The sequence below is a fragment of the Cebus imitator genome, unplaced genomic scaffold (genome assembly GCF_001604975.1).
Source record: "Cebus imitator isolate Cc_AM_T3 unplaced genomic scaffold, Cebus_imitator-1.0 Scaffold241, whole genome shotgun sequence".
Classification (NCBI taxonomy): domain Eukaryota; kingdom Metazoa; phylum Chordata; class Mammalia; order Primates; family Cebidae; genus Cebus; species Cebus imitator.
In genome coordinates this window covers 939,162-966,188 of record NW_016107556.1, presented here as the reverse complement: position 1 = coordinate 966,188, position 27,027 = coordinate 939,162, and the positions used below count along the sequence as shown (strand labels likewise).

The window sequence follows — 27,027 nt, the reverse complement described above, 5'->3', positions numbered from 1 at the left end:
TGAGCAGATGAAATAGTGATCACTACTTTAAGATTTAGAGAACTATATTTAGAACTAATGACACATCTGTATCATGACCTCTGTGCATTTCAAGTACATTCTGTTAAATGTGTTAACAGGTTAGTGTTCCTGGAAGACTACCAGCCCTTTTCATACCCTCATGGAACTTCACTTTGAGCATTTCAGTAACTTCGGCAAACTGAAAAATAAATAAAAATAACAACTCCAAGTTTCTAAGATGCTGATACAGCTGGAAACTGGCTGACTGGTTATTGCTGGTTTTTGTATTTTCTCTTGACCAGAGAAACCTCTTTTTCCTTTTTTTTTTTTTTTTTTTGTTTTTTTTTTTTTTTTTTTTTTTTTTTTCGTAGAGATGAGATCTCGCCGTGTTGCTAGGACTGGTCTTGGACTCCTGGTTTGAAGCTCCCAAAGTGCTGGGATTACAAGAGTGAGCCACTGAGTCCAGCCTAGAAAAGCTTCTTTAAAAAGATTTTTTTCGCCTGTAATCCCAGCACTTTGGGAGGCCAACGCGGGTGGATCACAAGGTCAAGAGATTGAGACCATCCTGGATAGCTGAGCATTTGGCACGTGCCTATAGTCCCAGCTACTGGGGGGGCTGAGGCGGAAGAATTGCTTGAACCCAGGAGGTGGAGGTTGCAGTGAGCCGAGATTGCGCCACTGTGCTCCAGCCTGGCGACAGAGCAAAACTCCGTCTCAAAAATAAAAAATTTTTTTTTAATTTAATTGACAAAGATTGTATACATTCAAGGCATACAGCCTGATGTTTTGATATATCTCTATGTTGTGTAATGATGATCACAATTAATTTAATTAACATATCCATCACCACTCACCCTGAATATTCAGTCCCCAGAATCTGTTCATCATGTAACTCGAACTTTAGACTTTGTCATCTACATCTCCCTCCTCCCCACTGGCCCCAGCCTCTGGCAACAACAATTCTAATCTATTTCTATGAATTCAGTTTTTTTAGATTCCATATATAAGAGATCTTACAGTATTTGTCTTCCTATGTCTGGCTTATTTCATTTAGCAACTTAGCATAATGTCTTTCAGGTTCATTCATGTCACAAATGGCAGGATTTCCTTATTCATATGACTGAATAATATTCATATATATATTTATGTATTCATCTGTCGATGGACACAGGTAGTTTCCATGTCTTGACTATTGTGAATACGGTACAGTAAACAAGAGCATGCAGATATCTCCTTGATACACTGGTTTCAATTGTTTTTGATATATACCCAGTAGGATTGGTGGATCATATGCCACCACTTTTTTTTTTTGAGACAGAGTCGCACTCTGTCACCCAGGCTGGAGTGCAGTGGCAAGATCTTGGCTCACTGCAACCTCCACCTCCCAGGTTCAAGTGATTCTCCTGCCTCAGCCTCCCAAGTAGCTGGGATGACAGGTGCCCACCACCACAATCAGATAATATTTATCTTTTTAGTAGAGACAGGGTTTTACCATGTTGTTCAGTCTGGTCTTGAACTCCTGACCTCAGGTGATCCACTTGCCTTGGTCTCTGAAAGTGCTGGGGTTACAGGCATGAGTCACCATGCCCAGTGGTACTTCTGTTTTTTTTTTTTTTAGAAATCTCCATACTTCTTTTCATAATAGCTGCATCAATTTTCATTCCCACCAACAGTGTGCAAAGTTTCCCTTTCTCCATAGCTTGACGAACATTTGTCATTTTGTCTCTTTGATAATAGCCAGCCTAACAGGAGTGAGGTGATATCTCCTTGTGGTTTTGATTTGCACTTCCCTGATTATTTCAGCACCTATTTATGTACCTCTTGGCCATCTGTACTGTTTTCTTTGGAGAAATGACTGTTCAGATCCTTGTGCCCGTTTTTAAGTCATTCATTTCTTTCTTGTTGTTTGTTTTTTGCTATTGAGTTGTATGAGTTCCATGTATATTTTGGATATTAACTCCTTTCCAGGTTTGCAGTTATTTTCCTGAAATTCTATAGACTGCCTTTTCATTTTGTTGATTGTTTCCTTTGCTGTACAGGTTTTTAGTTTGATGTTGACCCACTTACTCATTTTTGGTTTTGTTGCTTGTGTTTAGGGTGTCATCCAAAAAGTCATTGAGAAAACCAATGTCAAGGAGTTTTTCCTTATTTTTTCTTCTAGGAGTTTTATGTTTCAGGTTTTACACTTAAGTGTTTAATCCATTTCAAGTTAATTTTTGTGAATGATGTAAGATAAGGGTCCAATTTCACTCTTTTGCATGTGGATATTCAGTTTTGCCAACACCCTTTATGAAGAGACTATCCTTTCTTCATTGTGTATTCTTGGCACTTTTGTCAAATATTAGTTGACCGTCTATAAGTGCATTTGTTTCTGAGCTCTCTATTTTGTTCCATTTATCCATGTGCCTGTTTTTATACCAGTGTTATACCATTTCAATTTACTATAGCTTTGAAATTTACTTTGAAATCAGGAGGCATGATGCCTTCAGCTTTGTTCTTTCTCAAGATTGCTTCGGATATTCAGGATCTTTTGTGATTCTATATAAACCGGATTTTTTTTTTTTTTTTTTTTGAGACAGGGTCTCCCTCTGTCATGTAGGCTGGAGTGCAGTGGTGCAATCACAGCTCCCTGGAGCCTCGACCCCCTTGGGGTTAAGGTGATCCTCCCACCTCAGCCTTCTAAGTAGCTGGGATCATAGGTGTGTGCCACCACACCTGGGTAACTTTTGTATTTTTTGTAGATACTGGTTTTCACCATGTTGTGCAGGCTGGTCTCAAACTCCTGGGCTCAAGCGATCCATCTGTTTCAGCCTTCCAAAGTGCTAGGATTACAAGCATGAACCATTGTGTCTGGCCTGCTTTTTTGATTTCTGTGAAGAATGCCATTGAAATATTAATACAGATTGCACTGACTCTGCAGATCACTTTGGGTAATAAGGACATTTTAACAATATTAATTCTTCCTATCCATGAACATAGCATATCTTTCCATTTATTTGTGTCTCCACTTTCCTTCATCATTGTCTTACGGTTTTCAGCTTATAGATCTCTTGCCTTCTTTGTTAAATTTATTTCCAAATATTTTATTATTTTTGATTATATTATAAATGGGACAGTTTTCTTTTTATTTCTTTTCATTTTTGAGATGGAGTCTTGCTCTGTCACCAGGCTGGAGTGCAGTGGAGCAGTTTCAGCTCACTGCAACCTCTGCCTCCTGGGTTCAAGCGATTCTTCCACCTCAGCCTCCCGAGTAGCTGGGACCACAGGTGTGTGCCATGATGCCTGGCTAATTTTTGTATTTTTTGTAGAGACGGGGTTTCACCTTGTTGGCCAGGATGGTCTCCATCTCTTGACTTCATGATCCACCTGCCTCAGCCTCCCAAAGTGCTGGGATTACAGGTGTGAGCCACTGTGCCCGCCCTCCTTTTTTTTTTTTTTAGACATGGTCTCACTTTGTCACCCAGGCTGGAGTGCATGATGCAATCTTGGCTCACTGCAGCCTTGACCAGCTGGTCAAAGTCAGAAATAAAAGTGAAATAGAGACTAGAAAAATAATAGAAAAGATGAACAAAACTAAGAGTTGATTTTTTTAAAAAAGAAATAAGGGTCAGGCTCAGTGGCTCACGTCTGTAATCCCAGCACTTCAAGAGGCCAGAGTGGGAGAGGATCATCTGAGGCCAGGAGTTCAAGACCAGCCTGGGTATAATTTAGTGAAACTCCATGTCTACAAAAAGCAAAAAATTAGCAGGGTGTGGTAGTGCACACCTGTGGTTCTAGCTACTTGGAGGGTTGAAATAGGTGGATTACCTGATCCCAGGAGTTCCAGGCTTCCGTGAGCTATGATCATGCCATTGCACTCCAGCCTGGGCAACAGAGCCAGAACCTGTCTCTTAAAAAAATTAAAAATAAATAAAAATTTTAAAATAGATAAAATTGACAAATCTTTAGTTTTCTGAACTGATTTTTATTATTTCTTTTCTTCTGCTCTTCTTTTTCTATAAGGTTTCTAATACTTCCTTGAAGTGATTATTTGACATCTTTTTTCTTAACATCAGCATTTATAGCTATAAACTTTCCACCTAAAATTGTTCTTGCTGTACCCTATAAATTATGGTATGTTATATTTCCATTTTTATTTGTTTCAAGATTTTTTTCATTTTTGTCTTGGACACACTGGTCATTTAGGAGTGTGTTGTTTAATTTCTATAAATTTGAGAATTTTCCAATTTTATTCCTACTGTTGATTTCTAGTTTCATATTATTGTGGTCAGGAAAGACACTTGACATGATTTAAATCTTCTTGAATTTGTTAAGATTTGAGAAAAATCTCCTTTTAATTAGACTAACTGGACATTTAACTAGGTATTAGGAACAACACCTAACTGTCAATCTATCACATATAATTAGGAATAAATAATCTATAACAAAGATGAAAAGTGAACAGTTTCATGGTTTTAAAGCAAACTGCTGGTCAATTATTTAAAAAGTTGAATTAATGAGTAACCACCTCTGCATCTCATGCTAAAATCAATCCATAATGAGTCCAGAGAAACTTAGTGGCTGGGCCAATATTCAGGCCTGGCTCAAATGTTCTATTCAAGGAGGTTTGTTCATTACATCAGATTTCACTTATAAAATGGATGGGCTGGTCTGAAGGTAGTGAGTTATCTCAACTGATTGTTCACAGTCAGTTACAGATGAAACCCCTCATTCTACTCTTTCTTCCCTTTTCACTATTGCTCTTGACTAGTCTTTTTTTTTTTTGGAGCTGGAGTCTCACTTTGTCACCCAAGCTAGAGTGCAATGGCACGATCTTGGCTCACTGGAACCCCCGCCTCCCGGGTGCAAGTTATTCTCCTGTCTCAGCCTCCCGAGTAGCTAGGATTACAGGCACCTGCCACCATGCCTGGCTAATTTTTGTATTTTTTTTTTTTTTTTGAGACGGAGTTTCACTCATGTTACCCAGGCTGGAGTGCAATGGCGCGATCTCGGCTCACCGTAACCTCCGCCTCCTGGGTTCAGGCAATTCTCCTGCCTCAGCCTCCTGAGTAGCTGGGATTACAGGCACGCACCACCATGCCCAGCTAATTTTTTGTATTTTTAATAGAGATGGGGTTTCACCATGTTGACCAGGATGGTCTCGATCTCTTGACCTCGTGATCCACCCGCCTCGGCCTCCCAAAGTGCTGGGATTACAGGCTTGAGCCACCGCGCCCGGCCTAATTTTTGTATTTTTAGTAGAGATGAGGTTTCATCAGGTTGGTCAGGCTGGTCTCGAACTCCTGACCTCAGGTGATCCACCCGCCTCAGCTTCCCAGAGTCCTGAGATAACAGGTGTGAGCCACTGCACCCGACCTGACTAGTCTTAAGAAAAAAAGAGAAAAAAAGACAGCAGGCAGCCACTAACAAAAATGAGCTTTGTGAGGGCAAGGAAAGATGTCTGTGATGTTACTAAGTTTAAAAAATAAATGTATAAAACAGCATACATAATGTGATCTCACTTATATTTGTATAAATATGTGCTAGTATATACATATTATGTACAGAAAAATGGAAAAGTGTTGGAGTAATATATGCTAAACTGTTAACAGGTATTGCCCCTCAGAGATTGAATCGCAGGAGAATTTTATTTTCCATGTAAGCCATTTATATAATTTTGAATTTTTCAGTTATTTATTGAGTTGATAATTTTTAAAACGGTACTTTAAAAAGTCTTAAGTTCTCCTGATTAAACTACACAATCTTGGCCAGCAAAATCTAAAGTTTAGAAGTTTACTTTTGTATCTTCACTTGAATTATTTGTGAAAAGCAAAGGGGAACTCAATTTTTAGGCATTTCCAAGGTAGATGGGGGATCCTTCTCTTGAAGAACAATTCACAGAGTAGAAGATTTTTGCAGGACAGAAGTCACTGGAACCTGAACCAAACGGTTTCCCAATTTCCTGGAGATGGTCAGACTCTCTGGTAACTAATCAAAAAGCTGTCAAGAGAAAATAGTAAAAGTACCAGGAAGCTGAAACCACCTACCGAGCAATGGGCTGGAATATAACACTCAGAAGGGTTACTTACTCCTTTTCTTACAAATAAATTACATAGGCTGTGCTTTTCAATGTTTTTTTTAAATGATTATTTAAGAAGGGGGATGTATTTCTTGAAATCACAACAAAGGTCAATACTGTTGAGATGACAATTACATCTATTGAAATTGCAAGAGTATCAGCTGATGATAGGACAGAGATCTTGCCAACATAGTCTGCATTTAAGGAGTTACAGAGCTACGTCTTAATTAGGATAACTCATTTTCACCTCATTTATCTGGAAAGTAATGTATTCAGCGAATGTGATTGTCAGATGCAGCTGAGAACTAGGAACTAAGCATCACTCTCATCCTTATCAAACCATTAATTAAGCAGCTAGCATATAGGACTCCTGAAGGTTCAGGAATCCTAATTCAGAAACCTGTTACGGTGGGGTGGGTGAGTGACGAGTGACATTACAAAAGGATCATTTCAAGTGGCAGGGAAGTGTAGTGGAGAAACATAATGTGGGCAGGACACACACAGGTTCTACCCTGGGACTTCCTCGCTGGGAGATCTGGAGAAAGTCCTTAACTATGAGAGCCTGAGCTTTCCCGTGAGGATGAGGGTTGATGACACGTTTAAGGCTCAGCAACAGGCCAGGCACTGAGCAAGGACACAGCACTTTGTGTTTGTCCAGGAGCCGCAGCCCCCATCACTCACCCTTCTCTGATCAGGTCTCTGTCACCTGCCTCCGGGTGACTGACCAACTGCCCCAGTTTGTCCAGGACTGAGGGATTTCCCAGGATGTGGCAGTTTCAGGGCTAAAATCAGGACAGTCATGGGCAAACCAACAGAGTTGATCACCCGTGGTGGCTTATGCCTGTAATCCCAGCACTTTGGGAGGCTGAGGCAGGTGGATCACCTGAGGTCAGGAGTTTGAGACCAGCCTGGCCAACATGGTGAAACCCCGTCTCTACTAAAAATACAAAAAGTTAGCCAGGCATGGTGGCAGACACTTGTAATCCCAGTTACTCGGGAGGCTGAGGCATGAGAATCTCCTGAACCCGGGGGGCGGAGGTTGCAGTAAGCAGAGATCACACCTTGCACTCTAGCCTGGGTGGCAGAGTGAGACTCTGTCTCAAAACAAACAAACAAAACAAAACAAAAAAGTGTGGGAAAGGGAAGAAGCCCAATCTCAGCTGAGAATAGTAAGATAACTCGGGGAGGAAGGAGGGGTCCGAGGCTCCTCGGGTTTGGGACTCAATAAAAAAAAAAGTTTAATCAAAGTTTGGGACGTGGCAATTAAGAAGTACAGGGTGGCCATGGGGTAAGGAAGCTGACAGAGTGTGGGGCAGGGTGAGGGCGGGGCAGAGGCAGAACAGGACCCAGAAAGTGTTCAAATAGAGCCATGACATGATCTGAACTGGGACTCTGGAAGGACAGCCTGGCAGAATTAATGATCTTACCATTTACATACATCACATGCATGCCCCTGGGCCCCCAATAGGTGCTTGTTTTTTGGGAGAACCTAAGGCTGGAGCCTAAACATCCCCTGGCCACCCTGTGCCAGCCTCTGAGAGAAGCGGTATTAAGAAGTGGGCATGCATAGGGCAGGTCTGCCCAAGACCATGAGATCTTTGTGGACAGAATTCTTGTCCTATTCATCTCAGAACCCCCAGTGCCCAGGACAGGGCCTGACACTATAGATGCTCAAAATATACTTGCATGGATGAACAAATGCTGACATGCCTGCGCTGCCTGTCAAACTGTTGCCAACCGGGAGAGAGCAGGAAGGGAGTATCTGCGCTGACCTGAGGGTTACTGGATCTAGCTGGAGAAGGTGCTGGAGGGACCCCTTACCCAGCTCCAAGTCTTCTGAGAGTCAAACAGCTAGCAGGAGAAACAGCACAGGTTTGTTGTTTGGTTGGTTCTCTTTTTTTTTTTTTTTTTTTGAGATAAGGTCTCACTGCTAAGGCTGGAGTGTAATGGGTGTGATCTTGGCTCACTGCAACCTCTGCTTCCTGGGCTTGCGCTATTCTCCAGCCTCAGCTCCTGAGTAGCTGGGACTACAGGAAAGAACCACCATACCTGGCTATTAATTTTAATTTTTATTTTTTGTAGAGATGGGGTTTTGCCATGTTGTCCAACCTGGTCTTGAAACAGTGCTGATGGCTGCCCTGGGCACACAGTTCACAAGTGTCCATACCTCCTGTGACCTCAGGTGGTAATTCCCCCTCTCAGTGCCTGATTGCTCCGAAACCAAAGCTCAGCTCATCTTGGAGAGGGCTCCTCATGATCTTGCTGTATAATGGCCTTGGAAAGTCATCCAGATGTCAGCCAAACTCAACGTAAACAGATGCAGATTTAGGTAGATCCCACCAGGCTGTTCCCTTTCATCAGGTTTCAGAATTTGTACCCAAACCAGGAAAATTACTCGAAAATAGCAACAGTCACCATTTCTGTTAGTTAATACCTGTTACATATCAGCTGTTACACACCATTATCACAGCCCAGTGAAGCCAAGGCTGGGAAAGTTGACTGACCTGGCCGTTACCAGACTGGCAAAGATGAAGAAGTTTGATAACATTATGTTGTCAGGGGTGCGTGGAAGTTATACTCAAACACGACTGTGGTGATTGTAAATGGGTGGAACCTGCTTGGAGGGCATATGCTGCAATCCGTAAAAATATTTAAACAGCACATACCTTTTGACCCAGAAATTCCACTTCTAATAATTTATCCTACAGATAAGATGGTTATATAGAGGCAGAGACACATATGTCAGTGTTGTCATGAAGCAGAGTACAGTCAATTGTAGCAGGAAGACTGGAGATGCACCTGTGTGTTCACTGATAAGGAACCAGTTAAATAAAATATCGGTATTCATGCTTTGGGATATTACAAAAATGTTCAAAAGAATGAGGCGAATCTATATGTGTTGACATTAGATCTCAAAAATAATGAAACAAGTACAGGGCAGAACAGTGTGTAGAGAATGATTCCACTTGAATAAAGTAATTATATGAGTATATACACACACTCACACCTACACAGATACACTGTTATCTATATAAATGCATAGCACATCTCTGCGTTACTCTAAAAATCAGGAGCTGTGGTTGTCTTTGGGGAGCAGAATGAGTGTCTGGAATGGGGAAAGGTTTTGCATTTCACTCTATGCCCTTTTGAACAATAGTAATATTTTAGCAAGTTTGTGAATTACTTTAAAAATAAATACACTGTGACTGTAGTTTGAGACCAGCCTAGGCAACGTGGTGAAACCCCATCTCTGCAAAAAATACAAAAATTCGCTGAGCATGGTGGTGTGCACCTGTGGTCCCAGCTACTTGGGCGGCTGAGGGTGGGAGGATAGCTTCAGCCCAGGAGGCAGAGATTGGAGTAAGCCATGGTTGCACCACTGCATTCCATTCTGGGTGACACAGTGAGACCCTGCCTCAAAAATAAAATTACATACGTGGCTTGCTTGTGAGCCTTGCATTATATTTTGGAAAATGTTGGTATAAACTATCATTTCTTCAACCTCTTGCCAGAAAAACAAAGCTTGTTCCCTTGAGGTTGTTCCATGCTCTTCCACCCCTCAACAATGTGAGCTCTCCGTCCCCAGCCCTTTCTCTTCATTCTTTAAACCTGTTGGCTTCTTTTACTACAAGTTACAGCATCATCCTGTGTACCTCCAGCATACCCATGGACAGCCCATCCAGCGATCTCATCTACAGGAACATCCTCCCTCCGGTCAACCTCAGCCTCCAGTAAAGCAGCCTGCTTTGACCACACCCTCTCTTCTTCTTGTTTATGGTTCAATTCCTCTTCTTGGCCTCATCAGTCCTTACACTCCAACTCCCTCTACTTTTCCCAATCCATCCTCCTCACTTCCCTCCCTACGCAGCCTCGGTTCCATCGCCCATCAGGATCTAACGACTCCTGTCAATCCTTTCAACACCAGTACTTTCTGCCTTTTCATCATACCTACCTGGCAAGGCCCTAGCCCTGGGACTAACAATGTTCTACACTCTCTCTGCCCATACGTGTGTAGCCAGCACTACAGGAGAATGTCCCCTGGCAGACACTCTTCAGCACAACAAAGCACACTGTTTCCAAACTCAGCAGGGCCCCTATCATGCCAGACAATCTTACCGTTTTTTTTTTTTTTTTTTTAACATAAATCCACACTTCCTTTTCCCACAGTTATTATACAGGCTCCTTCCCCTTCCTGGGACGCTACTGACACTCCCTCCTGCTTTGGTGGTTTGTAGCTCTGGCCCACCACACTCACTAGCTATTCTTCCCTCCTCTCTGGTTGCTGCTTCTCAGTGTCTTTTGAGGACTCATCCTCTTTGCTATGGTTTGAATGTCTGTCCCCACAAAGCTCATGTTGAAACTGAATCCCCTGGCCATGTGCGGTGGCTCATGCCTGTAATCCCAGCACTTTGGGAGGCTGGGGCAGATGGATTGCTTGAGGCCAGGAATTCTAGACCAACTTGGCCAACATGACAAAACCCCAGCTCTACAAAAAACAAATTAGCCAGATGTGATGATGTGTACCTGTAGTCCCAGCTAATTGGAAAGCTGAGGCAGGAGAGCTGGCTGAAGCCAGGAGGCAGAGAATGCAGTGAGCCAAGATCGCACCGCTGCATGACAGAGCAAGACTGTCTTAAAAATAAATTTAAAAATCAAAGTTAAATAAGAAATTTAATCCCCACTGTAGTGGTATTAAGAGGTGGGGCCTTTAAGAGGTGATTGGGTCATGAAGGCTCTTCCCTCGTGAATGAATTAACCCATTCATGGATTAATAGATTAGTGAGTTAATAGATTCGTGGATTATCATGAGAGTGAGTCTGTTATAAAAGCCAGTTTAGCTCACAGTGAGCCTCCTCACCACATGATGCCCTCTATAGAGAGGCCTCACCAGCGAAAAGGCCCTCGCCACATATAGCCCTCAATCTTGGATTTCCCAGCCTCTAGAACGGTAAGAAATAAATTCTTATGGTCAGGTGCAGTGGCTCGTGCTTGTAATCGTAGCACTTTTGAAGGACAAGGCAGGAAGACTGCTTGAGGCCAGGAGTTCAAGACCAGCCTGGGCAGCAAAACAAGACCACATCTCTTCAAAAAAAAATTTTTTTTTAAAGCCAGGTTGGTGGTGTGCACCTGTAGTCACAGCTACTCAGGAGGCTGAGGGGGGAAGGTCACTTGAGTCCAAGAGTTTCAGGCTGCAGTGAACTATGATTGCATCACTGCTCTGAGGTCTGGACAACAGAATAAGACCCTATCTCTAAAAAAATTAAAAAAGAAACTCTTTATAAATGATCCAGTCTGTAGTAGTTATAGCAAACAAAAATAGACTAAGATACTTTGATCTGCCATTAAATCACAGAATTCCTCGAGCTTGGTCCTAGGCCCTCTCCTTTATTCTTTATTCTCTCCCTAGGTAATCTCAAATATGCATGCAGCTCTGGGTCCAGTTACTTCCAAATTCACATCACCAACACACACTGCACCTCTGAGTATCAGACTCATTAATCCAACTATCTGCTTTACATCTGCACTTGGCAGTTGACAGGCACTGCAAAATGTACATCTTCAAAGACAAATTAAATGCACACAGAATTGAGTCTACAGTCATGACCATCTGGAAAGATATGGAAGAACCTAGTAATACCTATTGGCCCCAGGAGGTAAGGAGGAGGAACTGGGTGGCTGGAGGACAAGATGGGGAGGCTTTTATGGATACAAATTCTGAATTTTGGACTGTGTGCAAATACTACCTATTCAAACATAAGCAAAAGCAGAAAGAAGAAAATTAATTTAAAAATAAAACAATATATGTATAATCTTGTCTCCCAAATTTGGTGGTCTGGTATCCCTAACCTCGGTGAAAGGCTCTCGTAGCCAGTCAGCTCCATGGGTCACCATCCTGACACCTTCCTCACCCATTACATCCCATCTGTCACAGGGTCCTGTCAATTTTACCTCTGACATGTAACTTGAATCTGATTTGTGTGCTCTTTCTTCCACCATCACCCCAGTCCAAGCCACCAACTCATGAATGGTGACAATGGTCTCTCAATGTGCCTCACTATGCCTGCTTACTCTGTGCTAACTTACTGTCTACACAGCAAGTCCTGAGTGATACTTTCAAAACTTCATTGTATTTTGTCACTCTCCTGTTTAAAACTTGTCTGGCTGTCCATTGCTCTAGAAATGAAGTTAAGCCCCTTCAAAGGCTTGGCTGGCCAGGTGTCATTTGGCTCCTGCCCATCACTCAGGCCTCAGCATCCACAGCACATCCACATACCCTGGGGTCCAGGCACGCTGACCTTTCTTCAGCCCCTTGCAGGCATCTCATTCTCTCCCATTGCAGGGACTTAGCAAATGCTGCTCCCTCTGCCTGCTCCCACCCTTGTTTTCCTGTTAACCTTTACTCATCCTTCAGATTTTGATCATCGCCTCTTCTGGGAAGCCTGTCCCAACCCCAGGCTAGGTCAGGTTTCCTATATGTTTTCATAGCACCTTTCCAACATAGTAACTACCACAGTTTGTACGTATACACTTGTATGGATATTTCACATCTGTTCTCCCTTTAGACTGTAAGTTCCATGAGGGCAGGAGCTGCCAATTTGGTTCCCTGCTGCAGCCCCAGAATGCTGCCAAATACCTGTAACATGGATGGGAATTTATGCGCAGTGACTCCCCTTATAGGATTGTACATCTGATCTGGGGATGTGGCCTACAGAACCTAGGGCTATGCCAAGCTGAGCACAGGGTCAGGACTTTGGACCCCACAGCCAGTTCTTATGTGACCATTGGGACCCAATTTGCTTCCTTCTTTCTGTCTGGAAAAAAAAGAAAAAATATATATATGCACACACACAGAAACGTACATACACACATATATATATACACACATATATGTGTGTATATATATATGTATACGTATCTCTCTCTCTCTCTATATATATATATATATATATATTTTTTTTTTTGAGACTAAGTCTTGCTGTGTCACCCAGGCTGGAGTTCAGTGGCATGATCTCAGCTCACTGCAACCTCTGCCTTCCAGCTTCAAACAATTCCCCTACCTCAGCCTCTTGAGTAGCTAGGATTACAGGTGTGTGCCACCGTGCCTGGTAATTTTTGTATTTTTAGTGGAGATGGGGTTTCGTCATGTTGGCCAGGCTAGTCTCGAACTGACCTTTGGTGATTTCCCCACCTTGGCCTCCCAAAGTGCTGGGATTACAGGTGTGAACCACCTTGCCTGGCCTGCAATATGTTTTTGAGTCTCCTGTCTAAACTTCCTTGTATTACACACATGCATGTACGTGCACCCATGCTTCTACATATGCCCTCATGCACATAGAGCCCAGTTTCTGAGTTCCTGGCAAATGGGGCCATATAGGGAAGAAATCCCAGGAAAAGTACCAGGGAAGCAAGGGCATCAGAGGGACTTGGCCAAGCAGAAGTGGGTTCCAATATTGATCTGCCCGTTGTTCGTAACATGACTTTGGCCAAATTAGCTCAAAGTCACTGACTCTCTATTCCTCATGTGTAAAACGAGGATGACCATAGACATCTCACAGATCAGATATGTTAGAAAGAATGAAAGTGAATGCAATATGCCAGATGCCTAGCACAGTGCCCTCACCCTGCCAGTAAGTGGTAGGCATGGGTATACCAGGGCTATATGCCAACCACACCAAGAAGAATCTCAAGACTAATCAGAAGATAATTCATGGTGTGCCTCAGGCTGTTGCAAACACCCCCATAAAAAAAGAAAGTTTTAAAACAAAGAAAACAGGCAAATTGCTTCTCTGACCCTTAAGAGGAAACTTAGTCAACTGCGTGGCACAACTGATTCAGAGCAACGGGGCTGAGGGACCTGCCGGGGGGTGCAGAGGGTGGCAGAGGAGGTGGGGGCATGTACAGGGAAAGCCAGAAAAGACTCCTCCCAACCCCTGCCCGTTAGAGCACATACTCTGGAGCCAAAAGACTCAGGTTCTGTCTGGGCTGCACACGCTATAGCTGGGCAACTCTGCACAAACCACTTCCCCTTTCCTAGCCACTTTGTGGCATGCCTGTCAATTATTCAACTTAAAAAACAAAGCTGGGCACGGTGGCTTACGCATGTAATCCCAGAACTTTGGGAGGCCAAGGTGGGTGGATCACTTGAGGCCAGGAGTTCGAGATCAGCCTGGCTAATGTGGTGAAACTCTGTCTCTACTAAAAATACAAACAACCAGGCATGGTGGTGGGTGCCTGTAGACGTAGCTACTTGGGAAGCTGAGGCAGGAGAATTGCTTGAACTTGGGAGGTGGAGACTGCAGTGAGCCAAGATAGCACCACTGCACTCCAGCCTGGGTGTCAGAGCCAGATTCCATCTTAAAAAACAAACAAACAAAAAAACCAGGTTGAGCATGGTGGCTCACACCTGTAATCCCAGAACTTTGGGAGGTAGGTGGATCACTTGAGCTCAGGAGTTTAAGACCAGTCTGGCCAACATGGTGAAAACTAGTCTCTCAAAAAAAAAAAAAAAAAACAACCAGGTGTGGTGGTGTAGGCTGTGGTCCCAGCTACTAGGGAAGCTAAGACGGGAGGATAACTTGGGCCTGGGAGGTCAAGGCTCCAGTGAGCTGAGATTGTACCACTGCACTCCAGCCTGGGCAACAGAGCGAGACCCTGTCTCAAAGTGAGACCCTTTCAGACCCTGAAAATCAATAAGCAAACAAAACCAAACAGGTAAGAAAGCTTGACAGCCAGGAGAAATTCCAGGGGCACAAGCCCTGATTCCAGACCAAGAGAATTCAGTCTCCTTCCATTCAACAGGCATTTGGGGAAGGGTGGAGTCGGGACCAGCATTTAAGGAGCTCCAGCTTTTGGGCCCATCCAGCTCTAGTCTGGAGTCCCTAATGAGTGAATTCGGCTGCCCAGCCAGCGGTGCCAGGCTCTTCTTACAGCCATAGCCCCCGCAGAAAAGGCCTTGTGAACCCACCTGTGGTGATTGGCCCAAGGTTGATACCTGATGTGAACTGGGCCAATTAGATTCTCTGTCCCGAGACTGTGGACTTGGGATGTGGGGCCTCTTAGGCCCTATGGTGGCCCCAAAAGAGGGACTGCTACCCGAAGGCCACAGTAAGTGGAGAAAACTGGTCCTGGCAAGAGGCTGCGGGGCAGCAGGAGAGGCTGGGCTCCCATTGGCCAGGGACTGCTGGGGACAGCAGCTGCTGCCATGGACCCAGATGGCTTCTGGGGTCCTGGTTCCAGGTCTAGGACCAGGCCTGACACCTCTGTCCTTGGCAGATACCCCTACTTCCCTCTGAATACACTTTCCCTTGTCTCCTGTTCCTTACAAGTTACTTGGCCTCCCAGAATCTGTTTCTTCTTGTGTAAAGTGGGAATTGCAGCGCCTGCTTTGCATGGTTGTGAAAACTGAGAGCGTGACATGCAGTAAGCACTCTCTATGAGGCGCATTAAAAATAAGTATTATCATAGTCCATCAGTGCCAGCTTGAGGAGGTGAGGCAGTGGCGTGGTCAGGCCTGCTAGGGCATGGGTGGAAGCACAGGCTACAGGTAAGGAAGGAATCTAGGTGGTGCTTGGTTCCATCCAGACCTGCACTCTACCCAAAGCCCTCGCCCTTTTTGCCTGTTATGGTTTGAATTGTGTGTCCCCTAAAGGATATATTGGCATCCTAACCAGAACCCAGAACGTGACTTTATTTGGAGATAGGGTTGTTACAGAGGTAATCAAGTTAAAATGAGGTCATTATGGTGAGCCCTAATCTGACCCTTCTGAAAAGGGGACATTTGGATATAGAGATGTACATGCACATGGTGAGAATGCTGTGTGAAGATGAAGGCAGAGATCAAAGGATGCATCTACAAGCCAGGGCGTGCCAGATTGCCAGCAAACCACCCGAAGCCAGGGAGCGGCATGGAACAGCCCCCCTTACCGGCCTCAGGACCAACCAGCCCTGCTGATACTTTGATCCCAGATCTCTAGCCTTTCGAAATTGGAGACAATGAATTTCTGTTGTTTAAATCACCCCAGCTGTGGTCATTTGTTATGGTACCCTGGCAAATGCCCTTCTGTGGCTTTTCTTTCTAGAAATAGTTGTCCTCAGTTTTCTGATTGGAAAGGACTGAATCAGCCAATCTGTTGTTTTCAAAACTTGATTGAGCATTAGATCATCTGGGGAAGGTTTTACAACACTCTCCTGTGTCAATGAACTCAGCATCTGAGGGTGGCACCAAGGCGTCTGTGTTTTTTTAAAACTTCCCATGTGTTTCCAGCGTGCATCAAGATTGATAACCACCGAGCTAATCCACACTGAGGTGTTAGCAGCTGAAGACCATTTATTAGAATTCCTTCACAGTGGGCACTTTAGCAAAGCCTGAAGCCAAAGAACTGTGTGAAAGAGGAATGTTTGAGATACTAGTGACAGCTCTTTGAGGAAGATAGTTGGGGGAAGTGGACTATTTCTGGCATTATTCAAATTTTTCTGTATCTGGCTGGTCCTACTTCTAGGGATACTTTGAGGGCTTAGAAGGAAGAACAGGCAGGTAGGTCATGCCATTTGCTCCCTCCGCCCTCTTCAAAACTACAACACGTTAGTTCTCAGCATTTGGCTCCCTTAGAATCACCTGGAGGTGATGACTGAACCAGATTGCAGGGCCCGGTCCCCAGTTTCTCATTCAGTAGGGTAAGGTGAGTCCCAAAAGTGCATTTCTAACAAGTGTCTCTGTGGCCGGCCAGAGAACAGGGTCTGCAGGTCTCAGGTCCTGTTCGCTGACTTCCTGAAGCTGAATCAAGAGAAAACATCAGGTTTGGGGCAGGGAAGCTGAGGCCAATTCATGATAATTTCCTAAGCTTAAATCAAAGGGAAAATACCTGGGTCTGGGGGCAGGGAACCTAAGGCCAATTAATGAAAACGTCTTAAAGCTAAACCAAAAGGAAAAACTCCGTCTTCCCAGGCCCAAAGGCTACTCTCCCTACACCCCTCCCCCTCCCTCAGCTCAGAGGGAAAGAGAGTGCCTTGGATTCTCCGTGGGCCAAGCACAGGCCATCTATCTGCATGTCTTTTTCATCTCAGCCTTTAATTAGCCACAGGCCAAATCCTTTATTCAGATAGGGGTAACTGATAGAGACCTCCAAAGGCGTACTTAAAACCCAGAAACATTGTAAACGCTGGCTCAGGCTGCCCCCACCCTGCGGAGTGCTTTCTTGCTGTAACAAATCCCTGCTCTTGTAGCTTCATTGGTGTTTCATTCCTTTGCTACTTTGTGTATTTTGTTTAATTCTTTGTTCAAAACACCAGCGACCTGGACAACTTACTCAAGGCCTTCCTTCCGCTAACACCTAGGTGATGCAGCTGGTGATCCGGGAACTGTACTTTTAGAACTTTGACAGAAAGGATTCTGTAAGACCTTATGGTGAAAAGGACACCAAGGATGCTCTAGGGTCCCAGCAGGCCAGGCCCTCCTCTCCTCCGACACTGCTAACACCGTTCCTGCAGCTAGTCTGATCTTGGGGAAGGGAAGTTACGGGACCCCCAGTCATTACCAGAAACAGGGTCAATGGATCAAGAGTGAAAGGAGGCAGGTTCTGGTGAACAGAACTGAGGCAGTGTGTGTACAACGGATGCATTCATGGACTCTAGAGTCAGACTAACTGCTGTTCAAAATTTACCTGTGCCAATAACAACTGTGTGAACTGGGGTAAATGACTTTTTTCAGCCTCTGTTATGATACCTAGGAAATAAGGATAGTATAATAGTGCTGTGCCCACCTCCTGCAGCAGAATAAAGTTTAAATGAGAAAATATATGTGAACAGCTTATCAGTCTCTAACACTTGGTGATAGCTCAATAAATAGCAGCTATTACTAATGAGAATTTTTTGAAGATGCACAGGCTTTCTTAGTGAGGTAATGATCTTCCCATCCTTGGGGGTATGTAAGTAGAAGCTGGAGTTGTATCAGGGATTAAAGTGGAAGATCTGAGACCGGGAGCGTTGGAGGAAGAGGCTGGTTCTTCTGCTCCAAATCACACAATAGAACTGGAATGAGCATCTGTAAATCCACGATTCTCTTCTGAAGTGTGGCAAGACTGGGTGACCTGAAATTCCTTCCTGTGGAATTCTTTCTATGATCTTCCTCCTGCACCTTTTCCAGGCACCAATAAGAGCTACCCTTGCTGGAAAGCTGGAGTTTTTCTGAAAGGCCACAGGGTATGTAAAAGACACTGCCATGATTCTAATCAGATGTCAAGGGAGCAAGGCATGACAGCAGCAACTGCCTCACCCTGTACCAGTGTGTGAGAGGTGGGGGAGCTGGCTGGGTCTGCCCTCTGCAAAGCTGGGTGGCAAGACTGAGTCAGGCCTGGGCCAGTGGCCAGCCTGGGTGACTAGAAGGTTCGGTCTTCTTTAGTTCCCCAGTGGCCAGCCTGAGGACTAAATGTGCGTTGAATAGGAAGACAAGGGAAGAAGTGAGGTGTTGTCATCTCCCAGCAATTCTTTTTTTTTTTCTGAGACGGAGTTTCGCTCTTGTTACCCAGGCTGGAGTGCAATGGCGCGATCTCGGCTCACCGCAACCTCCGCCTCCTGGGTTCAGGCAATTCTCCTGCCTCAGCCTCCTGAGTAGCTGGGACTACAGGCACGCGCCACCATGCCCAGCTAATTCTTTGTATTTTTAGTAGAGACGGGGTTTCATCAGGTTGACCAGGATGGTCTCGATCTCTTGACCTCGTGATCCACCCACCTCGGCCTCCCAAAGTGCTGGGATTACAGGCTTGAGCCACCACGCCCGGCCTCCAGCAATTCTTTTGAGGCGATTTTACAGGATGCCTGAAGGCACTTGTAGGAGGGGTATAGAGTGATCAAAAAATCATTCAGGGCCAGGTGCAGTGGCTCAACCCTGTAATCCCAGCACTTTGGGACGCTGAGGGTGGATCACATGAAGTCAGGAGTTTGAGATCAGTCTGGCCAACATGGCAAAACCCAAAATACAAAAATTAGCCTGGTGTGGTGGCACACACTTGTATTCTCAGCTACTCAGGAGGCTGAGACAGGAGAATCACTTGATCCTGGAAGGCAGAGTTTGCAGTGAGCTGAGATCATGCTATTGCACTCCAGCGTGGGTGACAGAGTGAGACTCTATCTAAAAAAAAAAAAAAAAAAAAAGGGAATTCAGGCACATGCATAACTGGATACTACAGGTTAGAGTAAATTCTCCTCCCAGAGAAACTAATAGGCCAATTCCTCTTCAACTTTTAGGTTTCTGTTTAAACATCATTTTTCTAGGAAGCCTTTCCCCAGTCCCTAACACCAGGCTAAGGGTCCCATTTCCGTGTTCCCATTGTCCCCTGTTTGTCTCTAGCAACACAGTTATCCCCCTCTTTTCTAATTCCTCTTGATGAATGGCTCCTCCTCCTCAATCTGCTGTCAGCTATGTGAACACAGGAGTTGGTCCATCTTGGTGAGCATCGAATCCTCAGGGCCTAGCACAGTGCCTGGCACTGTGGGCTTCTCATAGGCACCTGAATGAATGAATGAATGAATGAATGTCTTTAGGCAAGTCCCTCAACTTCTCTGAGCCTCAGTTTCTGCACCTATAAAATAAGGATTAATGGCATCTCTTTGCAGGCTAACTCTGAAGATGAATCAAAAGCAGCTGTTCCAGTGCCTGGCATGAAGCGCTCGGTAAGCAGTCACAGTTATTTTGTCTTGTAATTGCTATTTATTAAGTTATAAAAAACTGAGGAGATACTGGCTTTTCTTCTCTTCGGTTGGCTGGAGGCTATTATCAGTGATCTTTCTAAACCACACATCTAGCTGCCTTCCCTGTCTCTGGAAGACCTCAGTAATCTAGTCCCAACTTTCTTTGCCATCTCTATCTCCCGTGACTTCTCACCCCCAATTCCAGTTGTATCAAACTACAGACCATTCCCCACTGGGCCTTTATTCTCTCAACCTCAGTTCAGCTCACCGCTTCCCCATTCTCAGGTTCCTGCCCATTCTTAAGGCCCATCTTCAATGTCATCTCCTCTGCCAGGCCCCACTAGGCTCCCACAGCACAGCTCACACCAGCCTTCCACTCGTGTTAGACGACTGACTGCCTGTCTCCCCTTTTAGCAGGTGTGGCAGGTGTCACATTGTGCTTATGTCTGAATCACCAGCACACAGCAGTATGTGACATGAGGGATGACTCATTCAAGCACAGGCTGTCGAATTGAATTGACCTCACATAAAGGAGCAAGTTCTGGTTTAAGAACCCCTGAAATCCCATCCAGAAGTGTGTGGAAGGCTTGGTGGAGGGGGAGAGGAAAGAGGAGCTTGGGTGTTCTGCCTTGAGGAATTGCTTCCAAAAAGAATGTGATCTAGTCCCACAGTGAGCCTGGGGCAGGAATGCTGTATTAGTACAGAAGGACAAACTGTCAGAGGAGCCTGACGTTAGGTCCCCTTACCCGTGCCTAGTGCCGAGGGATCCACATCTCCCTCCTCCTCTGGCACTAGTGTAGGGGTCTATTGGAGGAATTACTCCACCACCTTCCACCCAAGATGCAAGACCTTCCCCCCAAGATGCAAGACCTTCCCAGGTACCAAGACCTTTCCAAGCTCCATTCCCTTAACCATCAGACAACTAGTTAGGCTGAATACAAGGAAATTAACACGAGTTGAGTTGAAAAACGCGATTAAAATAAAGAATGATCACCCCTTCTACTGGCCCACTAAAAGACTGTAGTGATCCTTAGCAATTCACCAGTGCTAAGAACTTTCTCGCGCTCTCTCCTCACCTGACTACCTCCTACTTTGCCATGAAGGCCTCCTCTTCAAGAAGCTCCTCCCATTCCAAACTGAGCTACCTGTCTGTCTCAGCACCCCCAGGGCATCTGACAGCAAATCAGCTGCTTTTAATCCCTCAGTGCAGGGCCCCGCTGCTACTCCAGGTCTTGGCATGCTGTCCCAGGCACAGTGGGTGCTCAGGAACCATTTATTGAGCCTAACCAAACTTCCCAGCAAAGAAGCCTTGTCTTCTGCCCTCAGCCTGGTGGGAAAGTATTTTCAGGCTTGTCAAGATAAAACCATGAAGACACAGGTGAGACTGTACGACACAATGATGGGTGTTCTGAGAACAGCAGGTGGGAGATGTGCCGAACCAGCTGTTTCCATAGGATCAGGCTAATGGAGGGACCTGGAATGGCCTAGTCTAGTGCAGTAGACTCTCTGGCCACACAAAGCAAAACAAAGCAGTGGGTCCTGCCCTCAGAGATAGTGATCTAATTGGTCTACGACAGGATGTGGGCATCTTACAAGGTCCGTGTACACCCAGAGAAGGGTGACCCCACCTGCGGGGCTTACACACTGACACTGGAATGGGTGCCATCAGCTGAGGATTCTCTGCAGCAGGACTCCTCTGGGGTCAGCGTGGGATGGGCCTGAGCTGCCTCCAGGGTATGCCTACGCAGGGAGAAAGGCTAGTATGCTCCCTTGACCAGCCAGACACGTGGACAAAGAATGGACTGTGCTCCTTTTACTGTCCAGTGTGTCATTTTTCCTTTTCCTATAGGGATGACGGGTGCCTTCCTAGCCCAGCAAACCAGTTACAGGAGCGGCGAGTCATTTCCAACTTTGAACTTGTCAATCCCCCTCCCTCCCACTCTCATTCCTGCTGGATAAGTAATTATTTTCCAACCCCAAGCCCATTTTCCGGGGAAAATTCAGGTGCAGAGAAGCCAGCATCTTGAGTGCATAAGCTATGGGCCTCCAGCATCAGTGGGGTCTCTGAGTGGGGCAGTGGCTAAGTTCCGTGGGTGAATGCTAGGGCAAATTCTGCTCCCTCTTCCCTTCCCAGGCCGCAGAGGTATTGTGCACCTATTTTTTTGAGCACCTGCTGTGTGCCTACAATTCTGTTCTCCACCCTGTCCTGCTGAACACACTTACTCATCTTTCAAGACTCAACCTCACCTGCTCCATGAAGCATTTCTGCCCCACCAGGCACGATGCCTGCCATGACTGGCAGAAGCAACACACATTCTCTTTGGAAGAACTCACCTTCAATCCAGGCTGACAAAAATTGCAGCAAAGCCTTTTTTGTGAGTTGGTTTTAGAGGCAGGGTCTCACTATGTTGCCCAGGCTGGTCTCAAACTCCTGAACTCATGCGATCCTCCCACCTCAGCCTCCCAAATAGCTGGGACTGCCGGTGTGTGCCACTGTGCCCAGCTTCAAAGCTATTGATTTATAATATGAATGCTGGCTTTAGATATAGTAAATTATTTTTTCAAAGACTCTTATATCAGATAAGGGATATAGCTGTCCTTTGGTCCTGGGAATACTGGAGAGTAGAGTCTGCTGGCCCTCGCCCTGTTCTCAGACCAGTAGGGAGCCTACTCAGGAACGCCCTTGGAGATCAAGAAGTAAAACTTCTGCGACACTTTCCGGTTGACTCCACACTCCCAACAGCTTCAATTTTGTCTTTCAGGTGTTTTCTGAGATGGGGAGAAGGTGTGTGTGCAGGGGTGCTTGTCAGCCAGAAAACTGGCACCTCTTTCATACGATGTGTGCACTGCTAGCACTCACACATCACTCTGTAAGAGAAGTCTCTCTCCCCTGAGGGCTAAAAGTTGAAAGCTTAATTGTCCATCAGGGGGCCTGGCGAAGTAAAAAGCAGCATATTTATACGATGACATATATAGAGTAGTTGAAAGGAATGCACTTCCTTATCAATGTGGATACAGCTAAAAAAAAAATTGGTGTAAAAACTAAGTTGCTGAATAACCAGTACAGAATGATGGCATTTTTTAAAAGCACATTGAAAACTCACTTTTTTTTTCCAGTGGGTACATTTATATGTATGCAAAAATATTTTTTATAAATCTGAAAGGACAGTGCAGAGTGAGACCACACCTCATTTGTCTGTTTGATCAGGGATCAGCGCCGAGCCCAAGGCAGCATAGTAGGTGCTTCAAAGATGTTTGCCACATGGATGGCAGTACTGGAAAGCTGCTGAGGACTTACGGAGTGATGGACCCAGAGTTATGAGGGGCCTTGAGGGGATTCCTCCTACACTAGCTCCCTCCCCATCCCATCTACCACCACCTTCCACTAAGCCCAAAACCCACAGCTTCATTCTGGCTGTGGCATCCCCAGGTCTGTCCACTCCCTCCTCAGCCTCAGATTCAGCCCTAGCCCTGTTCCTCTATTTTCCTGGGGACTGGCCCGACTGTGTGTCTGTGTGTGTGTGTTGGGGGAGCTGGCTGCTTCTTAGAAACTGGGACTGGAACAAAGAAAACAAGCCGATTTTGGCCCAGGCCATTAACTAAACTATCCTGCTATAGTCTTAAATCACGTGCTTCCAAATGAGGGGGAGCACTGGGTGGGAATTTGTGAGCCTGATGGCTAATGTACCGGGTAAGGAAATGAACAAATGTTCTAGAAAGGCACCTGGCCTGGTGGGGAGGCCTGCCAGCTTTCTGAGCCTGTAAATCCTTCTCCTTTCAGCTCAGGCTGCTGTAACAGATGATCATGGACTAATGTGGCTTAAACCACAGTTATTTCTCACAGTTCTGGAGAGGCTGGGAAGCTCAAGATCAAGGTGCCAGTTTGTGGTGAGGGCCTTCTTTCTGGCTTGCTAATCTCCATTTTTTTTGCTGTGTTCTCACACAGCTGGGAGGGAGAGCTCTGGTCTTTCTTCCTCTTCTTATAAGGATGCTAATCCCATTATAGGGCCCCACTTCATGACCTTATCTAAACCAAATTACCTCCCTAAATCCCCTCCTCCAAATACCATCACATTGGAGGTTAGGGCTTGAACATATGAATCTTGAGAGGACCCATACATGTAGTCAGGAACAGTGCCATTTGTAAGGGAAAAGCTTCAAAAGCAGAGTGTTTGTCTTTGGCATGCTTTAATTGAGATTTCAGGGCAAATGGTGAATATCAGAGGTTCTGGATGAAGCTTTTGACACAGGCAGAAGAGGTAGAGAATGCAGGGAACTGGTAGGAGGGAGAAGGCCTACTCTATATCATTATGGCTGGCTCCAAAGCACAGCCTTCATTCAGGCAGGCACACATGTGTTTAACATCTTTTAAGGCGGAAGGCACTGGCTAGCACTGGACAATGCTAGGGACCCAGAGCTGAACAGAGTGCTTGCCCTCCTGGAGCTTACTGTGCAGGAGATAGTTCTCAATGGAAAACTGCACACTTTTACATGACTTCCAGGTTTTGCATGTGCTGTTTTGTCTGGGACACCCTGCATTCCTTTCGTCCTGTTCCCCCAACTGCTCCTATCCATCTGGCAGGTCTGAGTAGGTGGGGCTATTTGGGGGAAGTTTGTTGAAGTCTGGATTCTGAGACAGGAGGGCTCCCAGAACATGGCATCTCTTGTCTCTCAAGGCTTGCCATTCCAAGGCTGCCCCTCTTGTTTGTCTGTCTTCCCATGATACCTAAACTCCCTGAGAACAAAACTGAACAACCATTTCCTAGGTACCCACTGTGGCCTGCATCCTGCGGGGAGAGGGTTCAGTCAATGAGTGAGTGAATGAATGAATTATCCACTATAGTGAATGACTGATCCTTGAGCATGAGGGGTATCTAAGCAGATGTGTAAATATTCTGATTGGGAACAAGTGCTAAAGGTTGGAGAAACAATAGAAAAAGCAACTGCAATGGTAAACATACCCACCCACCTGCTCGAGACTAACAGCCAACTACTTCTTAATCCATAGCCATCAGAGGAACATGCCTTAGTGTTACCGGGTTTCTGAGATTTGCAACCTCCAAAGCTGAGTTCTAGCCAGAGAGGTGTAAAAGTCAAAAGTGTTAGATTGTTCAATCACCTTGTATAGGTAACATAACATTCCTTTCTTTCTCTTTTCTTTCTCTTTCTTTTTGGAGAAGGTCTCATTCTGTTGCCCAGGCTGGAGTGCAGTGGCACAATCAGGGCTCACTGGAGCCTCAACCTCCTGGGCTCAAGCTATTCTCTCACCTCAGCTCCCCACCTCCTTCACCCCCCCAACTGGCCCTGCACCCTGGTAGCTGGGCGTACAGGCACAGGCCACCACACCCAGCTAATTTTTAAAAATATTTTTACTAGAGACAGTTTTGCCATGTGGCCCAGGCTGGTCTTGAACTTCTGGACTCGAAAGATCCACAGGCATTGGCCTCTCAAAATGCTGGGAATACAGATGTGGGCCACTGTGCTCAGCTCATACCATTTCTGTGCCTCAGTTTCCTCACTTGGGAAACAGGAATAAGATTAGTTGATTAGGGTTGCCCTAAGGATTAAATGAGAGGGGTCTTGTAAAGTCTGAGGGATGTTAAATGCATGAGTGCTTAATAATGTTGGCTTTTACTACAGGGCCTCTCGCCTCCAGCGGCTCTGCTCTGTCATTCTCTAAACCTCAGCTGGCCCATCTGTAAGATGGGAGTGCCAATGGTAATGAAGGACAAAGTAAAACTGCGCTGGGATCTGTTGTTTGTGTCCAAGGGAGCCTGTGGCGCTATGCTTTGCATCCAGGCTCACCAGGCTGCGGATTCCGGGTCCTGGCCATCCAAAGCAATCTGCTCAGTGCCCTGGTGGCAAGGACCACCTCCAGCCTGGGGACTTCGGGTCACAACGCCCAACCCAAGCCCCAGAACGTTTTTTCTCACGGGGGCAGGCTGCCGTGGGTTCCTCTGACTGATCGGGGAGGCTTGATCATTCTCCCAGGAGATGACCCGGGAAGGCCATGGAGGGGTCCCCATAGTAGGGGGCGGCGCACGGACTGCAATCTGGTTATTCCAGGAAAAAGAAATAGAAAATGTTGCAGAGGCGGCGGCCACTGGGCTGGGAGGGGGTTATCTCTGGGCCACCTTCCGGCTCTGATAACTGCAGGCCGTGCTCGCTGGGTGGGGTGGGTGCCCCAAAGTGGCCTAGGACGCCGGGCAGGTTGCCTCTGCTTTGCCCGGCCCCTCCCGCCACGGTCGGCCCCTGGGCTCCAGGCCGCGCCCAGCCCCACGAGGAAGCGGCTCGGTGCCTGCCAGCCCGAGCTCGCCGCGCGCTCTCCGCCGGGCAAGGTGGGCGAGGGCCGGTGTGGCCGCCGCTAGACCCCGAGACCCGCCTGCGCACCCCCCACCCGCCGCGCCCCCTCCTGCTCCCCCCTCCTCCCCGTATCCCCCGGGGCTTACTCTGCAGACAGCGGGCTGCGGCCAGGCAGAGGGCGAAGAGTCCTAGGGAGATGCCTCGGGTCTTTCTCCCCCCGCTCGGCAGAGGCCTCATGGGGGAGCCCGGAGCGGCGCGGGCTGGGCATGGGCCTCTCGGGCTGCGCGGTGCGGGCCACGCGGGGTGTGCGCTCGCCGCAGCAACGCTGCAGCCGCCGTGCCGCCTTCTCTCTTCCTCTGCCTCTGGCTCCCGCAGGTTCTTCTCTAGGGCCAGATGCAGATGAGCTGGTTGTACTCTGGTTGAACCAGTTCCCAAGGACAGAGAAGGGGAGGGGGGATTGCGGGAAGAGAATTAATATGGGAAGGAATGGGAATGCACAGACTCAGAGGTAAATAATGGCAAATAATTAGCAGCCTCCTTCCGTTCACACCCATTTTACTGGTACAGATTCAAGGTTCAGCTGGATGCTAGGTGGCAGGAAGGAGGGAAAGTTCTAGCTATTGCTTCAGGACAGAGAGGGACAGTCTCGTCATTAGCGTCGTGGGCAAAGGGACGTCTTTTAGGAAAGTGAAATGACAGCCTGGAGTGAGAGAGATGAGAGCAGGGGGCAGGGAGACTCGGGCTGTCCTGAAGGGAACCACTGCGCAGTGATGATATCCATCCATCTATCCACTCATCTGTACATCCATCCATCCAGGAAATGTTCACCAATCGTCTGCTTATCTGCACAGGGCCTCACACATGGCAGTCACTCAAACTGATGGAATGAAGCTAGGCGCTGTGCTAAGTGCTGTGGATACAAGGATGTGGGCACCCCTTTAGAAATCCTAGCAAGAGGTGGGGGTTGCAAAAAATGAGCA

General features: G+C 46.3%; 1 protein-coding gene across 1 annotated transcript in view; it reads right to left on the bottom strand.

Moving 5' to 3' along the window:
- Window positions 1–26,757, bottom strand: part of VSTM5 (V-set and transmembrane domain containing 5) — a 36,435-nt gene extending 9,678 nt beyond the window's left edge. The window contains exon 1 of the mRNA XM_017498415.2: window positions 26,194–26,757. Coding sequence (XP_017353904.1) covers window positions 26,194–26,284 — 91 coding nt within the window. The 5' untranslated portion in view covers window positions 26,285–26,757. The remainder of the gene's footprint in view (window positions 1–26,193) is intronic.
- Between the last annotated feature and the right edge of the window lie 270 nt (window positions 26,758–27,027).